The 19254-nt window shown below is 42.3% G+C and overlaps 1 protein-coding gene across 12 annotated transcripts in view; it reads right to left on the bottom strand.

Moving 5' to 3' along the window:
• The window catches only part of CLIP1 (CAP-Gly domain containing linker protein 1), a 125215-nt gene that overhangs the window by 51336 nt on the left and 54625 nt on the right, over positions 1-19254 (bottom strand). For 7 of the 12 annotated variants that reach the window (XM_053901975.1, XM_053901968.1, XM_053901974.1 and 4 more), the window contains exons 4-10: positions 15202-15326; positions 14296-14518; positions 10089-10286; positions 9368-9471; positions 6782-6842; positions 5470-5502; positions 2293-2397 (exon numbers count right to left, since the gene is read on the bottom strand). In XM_053901975.1, coding sequence (XP_053757950.1) covers positions 2293-2397; positions 5470-5502; positions 6782-6842; positions 9368-9471; positions 10089-10286; positions 14296-14518; positions 15202-15326 — 849 coding nt within the window. The remainder of the gene's footprint in view (positions 1-2292; positions 2398-5469; positions 5503-6781; positions 6843-9367; positions 9472-10088; positions 10287-14295; positions 14519-15201; positions 15327-19254) is intronic. The other 5 variants (XM_053901971.1, XM_053901978.1, XM_053901973.1 and 2 more) reach the window with 3 other exon arrangements.

Raw genomic sequence — 19254 nt, 5'->3', positions numbered from 1 at the left:
AAAACTGCATAAGGAAGTCAGTAACTATTCCAAAGCTGATTGTAAGTGTTATGCTTCAGGGTTATAGATGCTCCAGCTTCAAGAGGTTAATTTATTTATATACTTTTTTCTGGGGCAGGGTGCCCGAGAGTTTGTTGCCACAAAATAAGGTACAAAACATTGATAAACCCCAGTGCTTCAAGGTCAGGAACATAAATTAAATCCAATAGGATAAGAATCTGTAATTAGTCACTATAAAGCAAACTGAGGAAATATCAAGTAAAAAATAAGTCAAAATAATAGTGTGATTATCTTGTAGCATTTTCACGGCACTTCTGTTTTTCATTTTATTTCCCCAAGTCTGCCCTCGGGCGAAACCACGTGTCTGCCTCTTCCACCAGGGTCAGGCCATAAAAGTCAGGTATCGTTTCTTAGTCTTGCTTCTGTCTCCAGAAGCTTACTTATAAACTGGCCTTACTGGCTTTTAGGAATTCTAAAGCACTTCCTAAAAGGAAGGTAGGTGATAAGACATTCAAGAGGCTCACTGGTTGGCTTCACACTTGGCCAAGCAAGAACAAGGATCAATAGAAGACATGACTTGTTACAGAAAGAAAACAGGTTAAACCTGAGATAATTGGATAAACCATGCCGTAATTGGATACCTTCTTATCGACAGCAAAAACAAAAACAAAACAAAAATCCATCCAAGTTGTTTACTAACTTACCTACATGGGAAGAATTCATGGGCTAAAAAAAAAAAAAAAAAAATATATATATATATATATATATATATATATATATATATATATATATATATATATACCATATATATATATACACATACATACATATGTATATACATGTGCATATACATATATATCCTTGCTTCAACAGCCATTCTCACTAAAGGAGCCCAATGTTATCATCAGTCCCTTGTATTTCCCAGATCAAATCTTTGGCTCTCAGGTAACAAAGAAACAGCACCAAACTACCAGGACTTTTTTCTTACCAAATACACAGGCAGTACCTTTACTCTTGAGGCCAACTGAGAACATTTTCTTTCTTCTTAAGAAACAAAAACTTATGATTTAGAGAAGAAAAATCACTCAATTATCTAGATTTTTAGATCAATGATTTCTCAGCAAAGGAAATTTCCTCAAATACTAATAATTCAAAAGAAAAAAATCATGCCAAATTTGATCAGAGACAGTAATTTTTGAAATTTTAAAGTTAACAATCTGGACAATTTAGCCATTGACAGTCAAATTCGTGATTTAAAAGGGGTGTGTGTGTGTGTGTGGACACATGGCCTCTTATATGTAAAGGTATTGGATTATTTCTTAAATATTTCAGCACAAAACTGCCTCCATAATAGACTCCATCCTATGGTGGTCAAGAGCACAGACTTTGGGGACCATTGCTCTAGATACAAATCCTGGCTCCACTATCACTGTTAGCTGTGTAACCTTGGGCAAATTATTTCATCTCTCCATCTCTCGGTATCCTCATCTGTAAAATGGTGACAATACTACCACTTCCCCCGGGATTGAGGTGAGACCAAGTAAGTTAATACCGGTGCAGTGTTCAGAATAGTGCCCAGCCCCGAGTAAGCACTATATAAGTGCTTTAATACATAAATAAATGAAAACATGACTAACGCATGGGCTCGGAGGGCCAAAGACAGTGAGCTGGGGTTGTAGGAAGCCATGCTGGTCCCAGCACACTTTTCCCTCCTGCTTGCTGAGATTTTCACCTACTGGTGACAGAAAGGAGGGAAATACAAGACATACCAGCTATCAAGAAAAAAAGGCCAATGGGATGAAAGTCCTTAACTCTCATTCAAAAGAGCCAGCGTTTCAATTCCCCCAAAAGGTCAGGGAAGAAGGCAGGAAAAGAGAGGGAAAGTAAAACAACAATAGCAAAAAATTATTCAGAAAACCCTGTCACTGGGAATATGAGAACAAGAGGACAATTGACTGCTCGTGGCAAACGGGAGAAACGTATTTCAAGGTAGTAATACAAAAAGCCTCAAATGTGGTTGTGGACGTCCATGCAGTCTATACAGTTGTATCGTTTCTGATCTTGATTTTGGCCGAGGTAACCAAAGGTATGAGTCTTTACCTTTGACGTAGGATTCGACATGAAACACCTGTGTCTAACCATCAGCCTAAGCTCACAAACACCCGAACGGCACCAAGACCAAACTCAGGTGGAACCACTGGGTCAAGGCTTAGGCCAACTGCAAGGCACGTCCCCCGAGGCATCACCATTCACATATATGGATCTGCTTCATTAAACAGTGAAAACCATTACCCTAGTGTCTTCTAACTCCCTCTGCAGTTTGTCAGCTTTGGTCTTTTCAAAGAGCAGGCTCTGTTCAAGCTCCTTAATGCGGGCATGCTCCAGTTTGGTCTGCGTCTGTTAGTAAAAAGGAAGAGGAAGAGAACACAACAGTGCCACCATGACATGCCAGCACAAGAGGAGAGAGAGCGGCATGCAGGCTGAGCCACCAGTACCTTCCGCCGAAGGATGAACAAAAAGGGGAATGGAGAAGGGCAGAGGATGGACCGAGATGGGGAGGCTGGGGGTGAGGATGAACGCTACGGACAAAAGGATGAGGTGGGCAGGGGACACAAGCTAGTCTATTGAGAAAGAAAACAAATGAAAACATATGAGGCAAGATGAAAAGTGTCAGATGCATGCAGCCAAATATAAGTTATATTGATAAGTGAAGTTTATCAGCACAAATTAGAATAGTTAATATTCCTCTAAACTATCGTTTTCCCTCCTCCCCACAACAGCTATTTGACATCAATGTGTATGTAACTGACTCGGTGACTTTGAAAAGTGAATTGACCCTCAAAATGATCACTTGCTAATCCCCTAAATATGCAAAACATGTCATAAATCTTCTAAGAGTTCGGTAAGTCCCTAGAGCAGATCCTAGCACTCTGGCATGCAATTTGATGTGAACAAGTGTGGAGAGTTAAAACCTAATGAAGGGAATCTAGAAACCAGAGCTGAGAAAATCACACCGGTGGCCTTTGTGGAGATGAGCGAAACGGGACTGACGTTTTTAGCAACATTTCCTAATTCCCTAGTTTCCTTCCAACAGTGGGTTTTCCAAAAACGATTTTGTCACCAGGGAAAAAAGGAGGAGATCATATTTACGAGGGGAAAATTCAGTAATAATTATGCTACATCCCTGAGACTCAGGTCAGGAGAGAAGTTTAGAGCTGATAAAGGGCTCATTTTCTTGATCCTTGGATGAAGTAGTTACCAGCTCAGAAGTGAGAAACGGTGGTTCAGCACAAAGGTATTCATTTGAGCTCCACGCAAAAGGAGCTGGTCAGATCCTAGTGTGTTTCGAAACTCCAGAGACTCCCCATCATCACTTACTTAGACATTACCTGATGGAGAACCCAGAAAGCAATCTCTTTGTAACAGCAGACAGAGTCTTAATCAATTTGAAATAATCTAGGTATCAGTCTGAATGTACCTCTTTCCCCACTCACCTGTCCACTCAACAGGTTATCAGCATAATCAACTGATTGATAAAACCTACTGATAGAGCTGCTCCCAGCAGCTTCTAACTACTTGTATTAATTGTAGTATTTTGTGGTTCTAACTGGTCAGATCTATGTCTGGACAATTACAGGCAATGAGAAAATGACAACACACTCTAAATAAAGTAACAGAAAGTAACGCAGAGCTTAAGTAGAAGGTAGAATGTTTTACGTTGAAAACATCCTTACTAACTCCAGTGGTTCTCTGGGGATTTCAACACATTCCAAAGGTCACGTTGCTTGTGAACCATGGATAAACCATCATGGAATATTCAAAAGGTGAACAAAAAAAACACCTTTTTTAAATTTCTCTATCTGCTTCAGCTCTTTACACTCAACAAAAATAATGGAAAAAAAAAATTCAAAACCTAACTGTCTGGATAGTCCCCTTGGTCCACATGTGCCTTAGACAGAAGTTGTTCAATTTACCTGCTTTTACAAGAAAAAAACAAATCTAATCCAGATCTATATAATTGGGGTCACAGCCTCAAGAACTGAACAGTAAAACTAACAGTAAAAAGCAAAAGGCAACAGAACCTTTCTTCACCTCTTGACTCCAAGTTCAGTGTCCTCTGGGTGAAAGGTCACTACTTCCAGATAAAAAAGCAGGCATCTACTGCAGCGTGACCTCCTTCCCACTGAGATCTTCCAGATGACTGCTGTACCTCCTTGCTGGCCAGTATGCACACAAACCAGCTGGACTGTCTACAGCTGTGTGTGAGCAACCAGCAGCAGGGGAACGAGAGATCCACGTCCATGCCACGGTGTGCGGTAAAAACGTTACCCTGGACAGGACAGCCCTCCTTTTAAAAGTATTCCTTTCTCCCAGGAAGACAGAGCATCCCAAGAGGAAAGTCCTGGGACGGGGACTGAGAGGGAAAGCAAAGGCTCTGCGAGAAGCACACAAGAAAGGCAGGAGGGAGGTCCCATGCAGACTGACACCGGATGCAGCGGGAGCCTGTTTTGGGAGGACAGAAGAGACCCAGATCACTGAAGTAGCTTCACAAAAAGGAAACCTTCAGAACGCAGGCTTTTTTACAAGCTCGGTCTTGAATTGTCTATTTCAGCTGCCGGGTGGTGGTAGGAAGAAAAAGCTTTGGTTTAATTTTATTCCCTTATGGTGGTAAAACAAGCCAAAAGCGTTTAGGTTCTTTCAACTGGCCTCCCAGCTGGCAGATGCACAGCTCACAGGGTGCTTTCGAGGCCATTTAGGTGAGATCTGTGTTGGGTGTTTGATTTTAATCAGAGGGAGGAAGAAAAAAAACACCTTCAAGCCCGGTAGCACATCTACTAGAAAAATCTCATTTCAATAATAATAAATTTAAAGCACATAGCATCTTCACTGAAGAATGCTCCTCTCTAGTGTCACCAATTAGGGAAAATACTGCAGCAACAAGCAGACGCTTGAATTTCTTGTCACCTGCACTGACAGGCATTGGCCGACAGTGGGAGCTCACAAAAAGGCAATCCGTTCTGGCGCTCAGAATGCCCTTCTGCTCTCATTGGAATAAAATCAGACCACTGGGGCAAACTTTCCGAAGAAATTTCTGTAATCCCTTCAGCTATTATGTTTTATGTTTCTGTTAGCTATCATCTTTTGGAATAACTATTAAAATTAGAAGACGTTATGAATTAAGAGAAGGCCAAGCACCCAGATAAAATCCTTTTTTTTTTTTTTTGGCAAAATTTACCAGCAAACATTTGCTTATGCATTAAATACATAGATTTATAGAGCTTAGTCATTACATACAATTTCTTCTGGATACAAACGTAATTGCTGTGAAAGCCACATGCACAGAAATATTAAGGTCAATGTTTCAGGTCAGATTACGCAGTTAGTATTTGAGTATATCAATAAGCATTTTAATCTGTCATCAATCTGTGTTAACAAGGGAAATCTCCACACAGTTAAGTGCCCTCTTACATTCTCAGGATCTTCAGAAATCTGGCTCTTTTGCTATCAGTAAAAAAATAAAAAAATTAAGCAACAACAAAAGGAGAGATTCCACTAAAGTTTCCGTACGTGTTAGGGTTTCAATATAACTCTGATTAATTTCAAGTGAGTTTATCAGACAGACTATACTAACTCAGTGCTGATGGAAAGGTTTTAACTTGCACCTCCCCAACAAACCCTGGGCTGTGTTCCCCATGAATAAGATGATGATATGAGACTTTGGGGTGTTTTTAAATGGATGGAAACAACACGAAAGTCAACTAAAGGAATGTGACTATATATGAAATGAGTAAAGAAGGTGACTATTGAATTATTAATAATCCATTAAATTCTGGGCCTACAACTCAGAAAATGTTTTCCTTGCTCTCTGTTGTCAACTGTAAAGACAACTGCCAAAGGAATCAGTTCCTATTTGGAAGGGCCCCTGAAACGTAAGCATGGTGTGGCCATCAACCGACTCTTAACTTGTAATGTATATTCTTAACAAAATGTAATGTATACTCTTAATAAAAATGTATATTCTGAGAACTGCACAGGCAAGTGCAATTTTTACTAAAATATTAATTCAATACCAGAAATCTGCAGAATTTGAACAATTTAATAATTTGTATCTGTCATATATCTAGCAGTGGTTTTTAAAGAGCATCAAAATCATTTAATTCTGGCATCTAATTAAAAAAAACTGATATGAATAATTGTTAAAAGATGAGAAACTTGATGCTAAAGGAAATCTCTGCGAATTTAAAATATGCCATGGAAGTCAAAGAGGCTGAAATACAATTTGATCTTGTTTTATCCTCTTGTAATTACTTCACAAAAACAACTAAAACATGCATTTATTCCTTTTACAGGGTTATGAAAAATTTATTCTGCCCAATTGAAAAGCAAAGCTGAGATACAGCAAAAAACTTTGTTTTGCTCTATTATGATGAGGTTAAACATGCTTTTTAAAATGCCATTTCTGACCGTGAGAGGAATATCTAGAATCTCACTTGGACACACTGCCAGATTTATGACTTGATAAACTCCAATTCAAGATTTTGGATTTTGAAGCACGAGGAAAGAGTAGTAAAAATCTGACTGGGCCACTGGAGTTGGGACAGCACCGTCACAGGACAAGGACGGGCGCTGGCACCTGAGCCGTAAGCTAGGCCCAAAGCCCAGCCGGCCAGAGACCCGGGCTCCTTCCCTTCCCTCTGCCGCCTGTTCTGGCAGGATCATCCCATCCGTACTTGTCAATACTGGTACCCATAAGAGCTGCAGAGAGTTGGAGGGGTTTTACCTCAAGATCGCCTTTTGTGATGGATTCTTCCTCAACACGGAACTGAAGGTCCTCAACCTTCCTGTAGAACAAAATCAAAACAAAGCACTTCAGGTAACCAAGGAATATATGTGCCTTACCAAAACAAGAATCTATAATCAATACCCTGGTGAATGTAACAGATGATAGTGGAAGAAAAGAAAATACATTTTTAGGCACCTAGTTTATAAATCTAACAGCTCTCTGCTATTTAGGAAACTTCAAAGTTTTAGCCAGATACTGATTCCAGGAGACATGAGTTAAGAGTTGAGAAAAATCCACTGGTTTTCTTCTGTCACAACCACCAGAATGAACCTAATCAAGACAAGATCAGCCTAAAGGGAAAACGTCGGATTACCAAAGGAATAGGTTTGAGATTCCAAGTCTGTAATTTCTACTTTACAATAACAAAACACAGGGAAAAGTGGCATAGAAAACAAATCTCTCTTGGGGCTCCTGGGTCGTTAAGCATCTGACTTCGGCTTAGGTCATGATCTCACAGTCCGTGAGCCCTGCTTTGGGTGAGCATGAGCCCCAGCCCTCACTTTGGGCGAGCACCAGCCCCACTTCGGGTGAACGCGAGCCCCACCTTGGATAAAACACAAGTCCCAGGCGAACCCCACTTCTCTCTCCCTCCCTAACCCTGTGGGATTCTATCTGCCCCTCACTCACTTGCACCCTCTCTCTCTTTCAGAAAAAAAAAAGAAAACAAATCTCTCTTTACACCACCCTACATCTGATATTTTATGGTGAGGTTAGCAGGCTACCCACACAGAAAGCCCCAGGACAATACCAGTACCTGTACTGGGAGAATGAGATTATCAACAATTTGAGTCACATCCCCCCCCCCCCATTTTAAAATCTCTAAATTGGGTGTGGGTCTCAACCAATGCTATCACCAAGTCAATGAAATAGGATACCCTGAAGATTGACAAAATCCAGGTAACATTCATATTACAAATCTTCACAAAAGTGAGTGTAAGGAAGAAAAGGGGACAGAGTTCATAACCTATGTGCAAAAACCAAAACTGTCAAACTCACTAGCCTTTCTGGCAAAATTAAGAATAAAAAAATCAGGGCGCCTAGGTGGCTCAGTCAGTTAAGCATACGACCCTTCATTTTGGCTCAGGTCACGACTTCATGGTTTGTGAGTTCAAGCCCCATGTCGGGCTCTGCGCTAACAGTACAGAGCCTGCTTAGGATGCGCTCGCGCTCTCTCTCTCTCTCTGCTCTGCCCCTGCTCACATATGCACTCTCCTTCTCAAATAAACATTTAAAAAAATTTTTTTAAATAAAAATTCTACTCTGTTAAATCAGAAATATAATCGTAAATAATTTACACCCCTCAAGCTCACTGGAAGTGTGGGAGGACATTTGTCCTGCCCAGCAGTCAGCAGATCAAGAGCTGGTTTAAGAACCAAAGCAAATGGTACTGTTGCCTTGGTATTCAGAAGAGCCTAGAAAGGCCTATTACTATATCTCATTTATTCGTAGCCATTTTTAGGATGTGAAGAAAATTTCCTACATATAGCACTTCTCCTTCTAGTAAGAAGATAATTTCCTTGATAAGAGACTCTATTATACGTCCACTGTATCCCGTACCTCAGTGGTGCCTCTCACGGTCCTAAACATACAGACCAGATGGCTACTGAATTAAGTTGCTACCATCAGAAATGACAAGATGGCGGCATTAAATGCAAGACAGGACAAACGTCCTGTTGTCCAGAAATGTTCCGATGTTTCCATGCAGACACCCTGTTCAGAGACTGTGTTAGTTCACAGCCTCAAGAAGCCGCTAAGAACCAAACTTGCTCTGTCTCACACCATCTAGCACCTGATTCCATCCTGACCTGGATAATCCTCTAATTGCGTCACATGAAAGTTATGTTTTCCTAACAAGGTACTGAGTTTCTCAAGGACAGGGCCCTTGTATCACTTACCAGACAGAAGAGTTTTATTTAGATACACAGGTGTTTCATAAATACTTGGTCACTTTGGGGACGCCTGGGTGGCTCAGTCGGTTGAGAGTCTGACTTCAGCTCAGGTTATGATCTTGTTCGTGGGTTCAACACTCGCATTGCGCTCACTGTTGTCAGTGTGGAGCGCACTTCAGATCCTCTATCCCCACCTCTCTCTACCCCTCCCCCACTCTTGCTCGCTCGCACGCGCTCTCTCTCTCTCTCTCTCCAAAATAAACAAACATTTAAAATACATACATACTAGGTAACATGGACCCAAAATGTCTTCTCACCAAAAACGGTTCCAGGTGGAAGCAGGGTTTGAATCGACTTCACGACACTAAGGCCAACCTCAAGAGGATGTTTGGCACACAGCAGGTGCTCAATAAGCAGCTGTTAAAGTTAGCAGGCCATGTCTAGATAATTCCAAACTTCTCAAAAAAAAGTCAAATCAAAGCAAACCCTCCCGGCACAAGATGAAGAGTTGAATTTCTACCGAACACACAGTCACTCCTTTGGTTCTAGGGCTTGACACCTTAATAAGAATGTTTTCCTAAGGTCATTTAGAAGGAAAAGGCCACACTTGCACTAAGGAACAGTTTGAGGTCACCTTTTCTCCTCTTCAAGTTGGTTGAGAAGCTCCACCTTCTCCCTGTCAGCAGCCTCCACCATCGTTCGCAGCTGGTCCATCTTGGCCTCCAATTCCAGGACATGCTGAGAAAGACAAGGGTGTCAGTGAGTGGCCTCCCTCGGACCCAGACACAGGCCCAGGGACGCCTCCAAAGAGCTACAGCTAAGTGGTACCACTGTGGGCGGGTATGACTCTAAAACCTTTTCACAGTGAAATGCTTTCTATAATCTTTAATAGGTTACTTCTCGGCCGCATTCCTGGAAACTAGATGATGAAAAACCACACCATTAAAGCAAAAGAGGGCAATGGTACAACAACGCTCATCTTTTTTACGGCTGAAACGCATACAGAAGGTCATCTACAAAACAGGAGTTGCAATCGTTGGTAAGGTCCCAGTAAACAAGTTCCCCTGACACAGGCCAAGAGGCCTGGATGTAAAGACCGAAGGACTACGGTAGACTCAAGAAGAACAAAACTGCATCTTTATGACGATACCAAGTGGTACCCCAGGTCACAGCTTCAAACAAGCCCAGCAAAGACATTTCTACTCATTTCCAGTGCTCCCAAGACTAGCTCCCTGGCTCCAAGCACGAGGTACGCTGCTCAGCCTCCTCCCTCAACTTAGAAAGCTCCACCATCTCCACAAGATCAGCTTAGAACCCATCACCATCTCCGAAACAAGGTCAGCACCAGACTTCACCTGGTCGTGTCCGTCCCGGGCCAGAGCTAGCTCCTGCTCTATTTCCCCCACGTGGCTCGTGGCCTTGGCCACCTCCGCCCTCTCTAGATCCCGTTCAGCCAGCAGCTGCTCAATGTGCTGCTGCTTCTCCTTCAGGGCCTCCTGGAGGGCAGTGGTGCCGGAGATCTTCCTGGCGTAACGGGAGGAGGTTTCAGTCAACTGCAAAGGAAAGTTAAAGAAGTGAAGGGCGATGATGCTATCGGGGATGCAAGGAGGGCACGAGGCATGCATGGCAGGCGTCTCCTCAGCAAAGCGAAGGTGCTGCCCCTGCTCCCAAGCTTGCCAATTATTAGGAAAAGCTTTTCATCAAGGAAGCAAGACAGCGTGCGCCTCCTGACTGTAAATTTCACAAACAACACATCAATGTGAGAAGTCATGGAACAATCAGAAAGATGTTTAGAAGGAGAATAAGTGGCTCACATCAAAGGTACCCTGAGCTCAGCTGACAGGGCCTTGTAGGAATCTAGAAAAATTCCACAAACCCATTTAACAAGCTTCTGTTACCACCTGAGCTTCATTAGTAGTTTTCTTCTTCTTGCGACGTTTTGGTCAGTCTTTTGCTCCTCAGACTTGAGGTCGAGACTTTCCAACTTTCTCTAACTACCATTAAGTAACCAAGAGGTCACCCTTGGAGCCAAAAACCGTCCTCTTATTGATTAAACAGTTGGATTTTGTCAGGATTTTCTTCATCTTTCTTTCAAAATGAAAGGCACAGATAAAAAAGAATGAAATCTTGCCATCTGCAACAATGTGGATGGATCTAGAGAGTATAATGCTAAGAGAAATAAGTCAGAGAAAGACAAATACCATATGATTTCACTCATATGTGGAATTTAAGAAACAAAACAAACGAGCAAAGGGAAGAAAAAGAGAGAGACAAACCAAGAAACAGACTCTTAAGAGAACAAACTGATGGTTACCAGGGGGGAGGGGGGAATGGGGGAAATAGGTGATGTGATGGGGACTAAGGAGGGCACTTGTGATGAGCACCAGGTGTTGGATGGAAGTGTTGAATCACTAAATTGTATACTTGAAATTAATTAATTTAATTTTTAATTAATTAAATTTATTAATTTAAATAAAAACTTTTTTAAACAAATGAAAGGCACAGATCTCACCCAGGAACCCAGAACTTGAAGACCTGAATCCCAATCACCAGAGGGATTTATGAATATCAGACGAAGAGGAAAACTCTGCCTTAAAAAGTGCATGTGTATGGGGTGAGTGTGCACGTGTGTGGGCAAGTCCACGCGTAAGAGAAAGGGAGACAGAGGACATGCAGAGGGAGGAAAAAGAGGGAAAGAGAATCTGTGGAGAAAGAGGAGGAGGGGATGGGAGGAGCGGTAAAGGGATTGGAGAGGGAAGGGGAGGAGACAGAAAATAAGGCAGAGCAGAAACGCGGTGGGGGGAGGGGTGGAGAAAGAAAGCCGCCCGGGGCCTCTGTTACTCTGTGCTGTTCCTCCACACTGAGGCTAATCGTTCAGATAAAAACACTTGAGAAAACAACCTCCCATTATGGCAAGGGATAATGTGTGCAAGTTGAACAGCATTCTTCCAAGTGAGGCTCCAGGGGCTGGGAGGGAGTTCAGGAAAGGCCTCATCCCTTGGCAAGCATTTGTCCAAGGCCGTGGACTTAGAGATCAGATCGCTGGATCTGGATCAAGTCAGCCCTGACTTCATCTCCTGCAATCGAAGCCTTGTTTGCCACTCGAATGCTCTTCATGCGTCTATCTGAGCCCTCGTCCAGGAGGCAGACAGAGTGAGGATCTGTCATTAATAGTTAGTTTGGGGCTTGACTGGATTCCTTTACTCTTAGAGTTTCTATTTCTGCTTATTTCTATTTTGTGAAATTTCTTGAATTACATAAACATACTGGGGCAGGGGGGAGTGTTCTTTTAACCATCTGACCTTGACTTTCCAATTTCATTATATGGTTAAAATTATACTTTCTCGGTACTAACTTTTCTTCCTGGATAAAGTAGCTCTGAGGTTCCCTGCACAGAGATAACCCAGGGTGCTGCAGCCAAGTCACTGGGCACTGTGGAAGATTTTCAAATTTCAAGGGAAACACGGCACCACCGGTTGGACACCGTGCAAACTACCAGCTTGGGGCAATGGAGTTTGAGGCAACTGGACTATATTCCTTTCGATAACGTTGTGCCTTCCCAAAGCTAGGCCTTGGTTGCTGCCATGACAAAAAGCCAATACTTACTGTGCAAATCAGTGACACAATCAATGTGTCAGAGGAAACGAAGGTGGCAGTTTTCAGTAAGACTCCAAGGTTTGACAAGCAACCTTTGTACAGTGCCCAACAGGACCATACAACCTAACACTAAGCTTGATTATTTACGAATTAACTAAAAATCCTTTCTTCTCTCAATTAATGTGTATCATTCTTTTTGAACAACTACTAACTTGCTAGAACATAAATATTAACTTGTTTGTCCTTAGCTGCTTCATAAACAGAATTGCTATTTCTTTCCCCCCAGGGGCCCTATGAAAAAATAACTCTTAAGGGGCTGGGAAATCAGAGCATTTGGGCACCTCTGTGCTCAGTACTTCGGAGGATTCTACATTCAAGAATCATTAGACCTTTCCATACATATGCATGGGATTATTCTGGGGAGATATATTTCTAGGAAGTCACTTTTTCTGTATTTTTGGCATATTCTTTTACGGTGATTTTTGGTTTAGAAACTACAGCCACCCTCAATAAAGATATACAAAAACAAGCTGTTTTACAAGACAAGAAGACTCCTTTCTCTTTTGTCACTTTTCTTCACTGAGTGAGGTGAACTAAGAACGATCAGGACTGGTCTGAAAAGAGGAGAGGTTGGGAGGGAGCAGGGAGAGCTTGGTTGTCTTCCAAAGAAATGAACACTTACAATTACAACATAATAAAAGTGACTCAAGAAAGAATTCCTAATCCAGAGAAGACACTTGCATGGACTTGTTCCTGGATTAGCAAAGTAGACTAGATGTCCATGTGAGTTTGCTGAACGATGCTCTGTCCAAAGAGGGGTGGCTTCACCTCTACGTCATTGTTCTTATCAAGCTTTTCTTGTAAAAGTCCATTTGTAATTTTTCTTTTGAAGATGTAGACTTTCTTTTCATATGTGAAATGACATAGTCCAAGCAAGTATTTATTTTGCTTGAATTTAAGAGAAAGTCCAGCTGGCTGGCAGAGGAGCACTCCTCTCCCACCCCGCACTAGAAGGAAAGAATCCTCCCCCGTTCTCTTCCCAAGGACTGTGGACCGTGGAAGAGAAGGCAAAACGAGACCGCAGGCCGGCAGCCTTACTTCCGATCACACCATTTAACATTCTCCCTTCTGTCTGTAGTTTACGGTCATTAACACAGAGATCCAGAATTCAGTCTGCGGTGCAGTCTTATGCTGCCATTACAAATCTAGACCGTGTTTGCCTCACTTCAGGTAAATAAATTTACTGGCAGGAGACAAGACAAGAAGTCATTGTTCTGACCCTAATAAAACACTGTATTAACAAACAGAATGAGCCACCACTGCCTATTTTAATTCTCATCATTCTATTTTGACTGACTTGATGGGAAAAAGGTGGAGAGAGGAAGCGGAAGGGAGAGGAAGAGATGGAGAGAGGAGACACAGCGTGGCACTTCCTAGCATCCTTGCAAGTTCTGCTCGTTCTGCCGTGTGTCCTCTGGCGCAAGACAGGAACATCCCACACACTAACCGCTCTCGGTGGGTTAGACTGTATTAACACACTACCTAAATTCTAAGAACACGCCTTTTCTCAGAATACTTTAGTTCCTTCAAATTGTTTCAAGTCAGAGAGACCTAAGTTGTTGAGGAAAACGATCCCTCCCTTCTTCCTGTCATTCTTGTGCCCAAAATAATTTCAGAGAAAATCACCCCATATGTTAGACTCAACAGTAGTTACTACAGACTCACCAAGAACTAGATACATCTTAGAGCCTCAAGAACCTGGAAGCAGAGTTCAAAACCCTATTTCAAAATCTGTCTTCCTGCTAAAGCTTTGTTTTATGACGTCTGGAACGGACCTCCAACAAGCTACAGCTAACACTCAGTACAAGGCAAGTTAATAGCTCCTAAAGCAAAGCAGGTCCACCAGCAGCAGGCATTTATCGTGCCTGGAAGGGAGAGGCATGCAGTGAGGACGGGGAAGCTTACTAATCCAGTACGGCTGGGTTTGCTGCTCACGGAGGAGGCCACTGAGCTCATGGAGCTGAGAGACGAGGCGGAAGGGCTGCGCTTCAGGCTGGCGGGCGTGGTTGCCATCACTCGCCTCACGGCGGCAGCCTTGGCTTTGGCCGGTGTCGTGGAAGGGAAACCGATCTTGGTTACTTTGTGGACAGGAGCAAACAGGCCATATTTGGGTTGGCACTGAAAATACCTTTAGAGAATAACAATAAAAGCAGTGACCGAAAAGACTTAATTACAAGAAATCACAACTATAAGCAAAAGCATAGTTTTCTGGTTATAACTCATGACTGGTTTGCTGTGAATTCTACCAGAAAGCTGGGGTGATCAACCAGCACGTAGCATTCACATGTATGGAGGCTGATAACCTCCAGGATGTTTTAGAAAACACACTAAAAAATAACAATGTGATACACAGAGACAGAATTACTGATCTGTTACTAAAGATCTACTAAAGTACAAGGGAATAAGTAGATCTACTATCTGATAAACCTGTAACAGAGGGGTTCAGACTACGATGTGTCAATCTAGGTTCATTAGTTGTAACAAACGTACCATCGGGTGGCAGGATGTTGATAGCTGGGGAGGCTGTGCACTTGGGGAGCAGGGGACATATGGGAACTCTGTACCTCCCTCTCGATTTTGCTATGAAACTAAAACTACTCTAAAAAAAATAAATAAATTGAATGCCTGTTCAGAATTTACTCAGATGCATTACAGATTACTAAAAGAAACAGTTAAAAGAATGTCTCCAATTCTGGTGGGGAGAAAAAAATCAGTACATGAGCCTTAAGCAATAAAAGTGCAGCTCTTGGTGAGATCTGCTTGAGCGTTTATATGTGCAAGAGGGAGGCAAGATTCCAACTCCAAACAAACCTCGTTCCAGCAACAGCCCCATCGTTCTTCCCAAGAGGCTCATCCAACTCCACACCACACCATTCCCCCTTGGCAAAGTCTGTCTCCCCAAGAAACCGGACTACGCCAGCCTTGGTGCCACCAACCTGGAAAAAGAGAATGTAAAAATAAAGAGGTGAACAGAATTCTATAGCTTAATCCTTTGCAGCTGCAACTGACAATTAAGTACAGAACTCTCCACCATCACCCTTGACGGCTTCTTCTCTTTGCCTTCTCTTCAGCTTTTAAAGAGCTTTCTCCAAACACTGGTAAAGTTTACCTGAATGATTTATATTACGAGAGTGATCTGATATGTCCCAGTAATGAAATAGCCTAAATAATATATAGTCATTGGGCTCTCCACCAAATCAATTTGTCCCTTCATTAAAAATACTTTATTATTCCAGAGGGATTTTCCAGCTTCAAAATAAGTATTTGGGAGGAACCTGGGTGGCTGAGTTCATTGAGCAACTGACTTCGACTCAGGTCATGATATCACGGTTCGTGGGTTTGAGCCCCACAACAGGATCTCTGCTGTCAGCACAGAGCCCGTTTTGGATCTGTCCCCCTCTCTCTGCCCCTCCCCCACTCGCACGGTCTCGAAAATAAACATTAAAAAAATAAGCATTTGCTACAAAAATAAAATTGGCACATCATTAAGGGAAAACAAAATTCATCTATACTCCTACACTGTGACAGTTGCTGTGTCTGTATTCTCATACTTCCTTTACATCTTTATCCACGGAAAACAAGACACATCCATATTAAGGACAGATACACATCTACACACATTTGCTTTTGGCCTAAGTATATGCTGCATGAAAATGTGAATTCTTTAAAATAATTTAACTCTACAGACATTTTCCACTGTGAGGCTGTTTCCTCATGACTATTAAGATTACTATTCTTCACATTTTATTTGACATGAACTGCTCAAAGCTGTCAGTCTTCTTTAACGTGTAACTCTGTCCCAGCCGTTTGATGTACCATGCGAACATTATTTCCAAAATTACCAACCACCATTTATGAATTATTCCTTCCCTTTCCATTACTCTTCTACTTCAAATACTCATTTTGCCACAATCTCTCATGGGCACACAAGAACACGCTGATGCGCGTGAGTCTTTCTACAGCTTTGAAAGTTCAGGATTTGTGCTGCTGCCACAGCATTGCAATTACCGCTGCTTTATAATCTGTGTCACATCTGCTAGCGCTGTTTTCCCTTGCTACTCTGCAGATTGACTTTCCTTTTTTCAATTTTCTTACTTTGTTCTAGGCTTCCTTTATCTTAATTGCTTCTTTAGAAATTGCCTCTGTTACAGAGAGGAGTCACTGCAGGAACTTAAGAACATTACAAGAAAGAAAATAAATGTTTTGCCTGTATTCTCAACACCCCGAGACAGACCCTGCTGTTCTGGTTCACTCCCCCCACCACACTGCAGCGGGCTAGGACCCCACAACATGGAGGTACCACGATAGGCACTTTCCTCACTTTTTGTTTGAGCTGTTTACCTTTTTCCTATTGACTGGAAAAAAAAAACAAAACCTTTATACATAACAAACTTAAATTAATTCTCGAATAACCAATGCATTCTCATGGTTCCAAAAATTCTAAAAGAAATATGCATGGGAACGTCTGGGTGGCTCAGTGGGTTCAATGTCTGACTTCAGCTTGGGTCATGATCTCACAGCTCGTGAGCTTGAGCCCTGCATCGAACTTTTTTTTTTTTTCTTTTTTAGAGCAATTTTATAAGTGAAGAGCCTACTTTGGATTCTCCATCACCCTCTCTCTCTACCCCTTCCCCACTCACACTCTCTCTCTCAAAAATAAACAAACATTAAAAATACACATGGAGGGAAGAGTCTCCCTTCCTGAACTCTTGTCCACACCTGCCCCACTCCTACTACATGGGAAGCATGGTTACTGATTAGCAATGCCTCCTTCCTCCTGGCATTTATACTTGCAGATGAAAGCAAATGTTAACGTATGTTCTTTTTCCTCCCTTTTATTTTTACACAAAAGCTAGCATTCTACATGCACTGTGCTGCACCACGCAGAATACAGAGAACTTCCTTCTGTTTGCAACTGCGGTCATTCTACTGTGTGGATGTGTTCCAGTTTATTCAATCAGCCCCTACTGATAGTTAAGTAGGTTTAGTTAATTTAATACATTTAAAAATAAATAATTTTGACTAATTCTAAAACAAGTTATATTAACTTGGGACAGTAATTCATTACTGATCTTAAAAAGGAACCAGCTTTGGGGCGCCTGGGTGGCTCGGTCAGTTAAGCGTCAGACTTCAGCTCAGGTCATGATCTCATGGTCCGTGAGTTTGAGCCCCGCGTCGGGCTCCGTGCTGACAGTTCAGAGCCTGGAGCCTGCTTCAGATTCTGTGTCTCCTTCTCTCTCTGCCCCTCCCCAACATGTGCTCTATGTCTCTCAATAAATAAATGTAAAACAAACAAATAAATAAAATTAAAAAAGGAACCAGCTTTTAGGGTTTTTTTTTTCTTTCTTGATGTTCTCTGTTTTCTTGAATTCACATTTTTACTATTTCCTTTTTCCTACTTTTCGTTTATTGTTCTTTCCTTCCTAGTTTCTTTTTTTTAGAGTTATTTTTATTTACTTTTATTATTTTTCTAATGTATATTTTTGAAAGAGAGAGAGACAGAGTGTAAACAGGTGAGGGGCAGAGAGAGAGGGAGACACAGAATCTGAAACAGGCTCCAGGCTCTGAGCTGAGAGTACAGAGCCTGACAAGGAGCTCGAACCCACAAACTGTGAGATCATGACCTGAGCTAAAGTCAGATGTTTAACCGACTGAGCCACCCAGGTGCCCCTGTTATTTTTTTTAAGTAAGCTCTAGGCCCAACATGGGGCTTGAACTCACAACCCAGAGATCAAAAGTCACATGCTCTATGGACTGAGCCAGTCAGGCGCCCCTCCTTCCTAGTTTCTTAAGACCAATACTACATTTATTTTTTGTCTTGCTTTTTAATACTAAAGGCATTTGTTTCTAATTTTCTCTGCATATAGCTTTCTAGGAGTTTGGGATGGCAGATTTTTTTTCAGCTTTAACCCTTTGTTGAAGATGGAAAAAACATTAAAGCCTCAAGCCTATGTAGTTTTTAAAGTTTATTTACTGAGAGAGAGAGAGAGAGAGAGAGCGAGTGAGCACGTGCAACGGGGGAAAGGGCAGAGAGAGACAGAGACTTCCAAGCAGGCTTTGTGCTGTCAGCGCAGAGCCCAATGTGGGGCTTGATCCCACAACTGTGAGATCATGACCTGAGCCAAAATCAAGAGTCAGACGCTCAACTAAGCTACCCAGGTGCCCCTCGAGACTATGTACTTTTCCTCTGAAAGAAAAACTTTCAGAGACACCGAAACTGATTTAAGGAACTAAGGGAGACGGTTTAAGGCACTTCAGGCAGGAAGGGCATGTGAAGGGTGACAGAGGGCAGGCAGCGCCAGGACATTACAGAAGCATCCTGGTGTCATGACAGGTATGAACGAGGCAAGACAGAGATGGAGAAAACTCCACGCAGGATCCCTGTTGTGTCTGGCCCTGCAACCCGCAATGCCCAAGCACAGCACAGCGGACCCTCAGAAAAACATTTGCAGAATAAATGGAAGGTGACTGTCTCCACTGGAGCCTACACAGAAAAGGCCACTTTTCCACATAAACCGACCAAAGGAAAAAGATCTCCTGTGGCTGAGGTTGAATGTGACATCTCAGAAGTGAGTAAAGAAAGAAATATGCTGACACACGGCAAGGGCTCTGAAGTTGGACAGATTCAAATGCCAGCTCTGTTAACTGGTCAGGCTGCTTAATTTCTAAATCTCAGTTTCCTCCTAAGTAAAATGGTGATGACTTTAGGGCTGTCGTGAGGGTCAAGTAAACCAACTCACATAAAGTTGCTCAGAGCGGTGTCTGACCGTGTAAGGCTCCAAGAGATGCTAACAGCGAGTCTCTGCCCATGCGAACCGGAATACTAGTTCTCCATCGGGCACTTTGACTTTATGATACTCTTAC

The sequence above is a fragment of the Panthera pardus genome, unplaced genomic scaffold (genome assembly GCF_024362965.1).
Source record: "Panthera pardus isolate Hobbes unplaced genomic scaffold, ASM2436296v1 HiC_scaffold_15, whole genome shotgun sequence".
In the NCBI taxonomy this organism is placed as follows: domain Eukaryota; kingdom Metazoa; phylum Chordata; class Mammalia; order Carnivora; family Felidae; genus Panthera; species Panthera pardus.
This window is presented reverse-complemented; position numbering and strand designations above follow the sequence as displayed.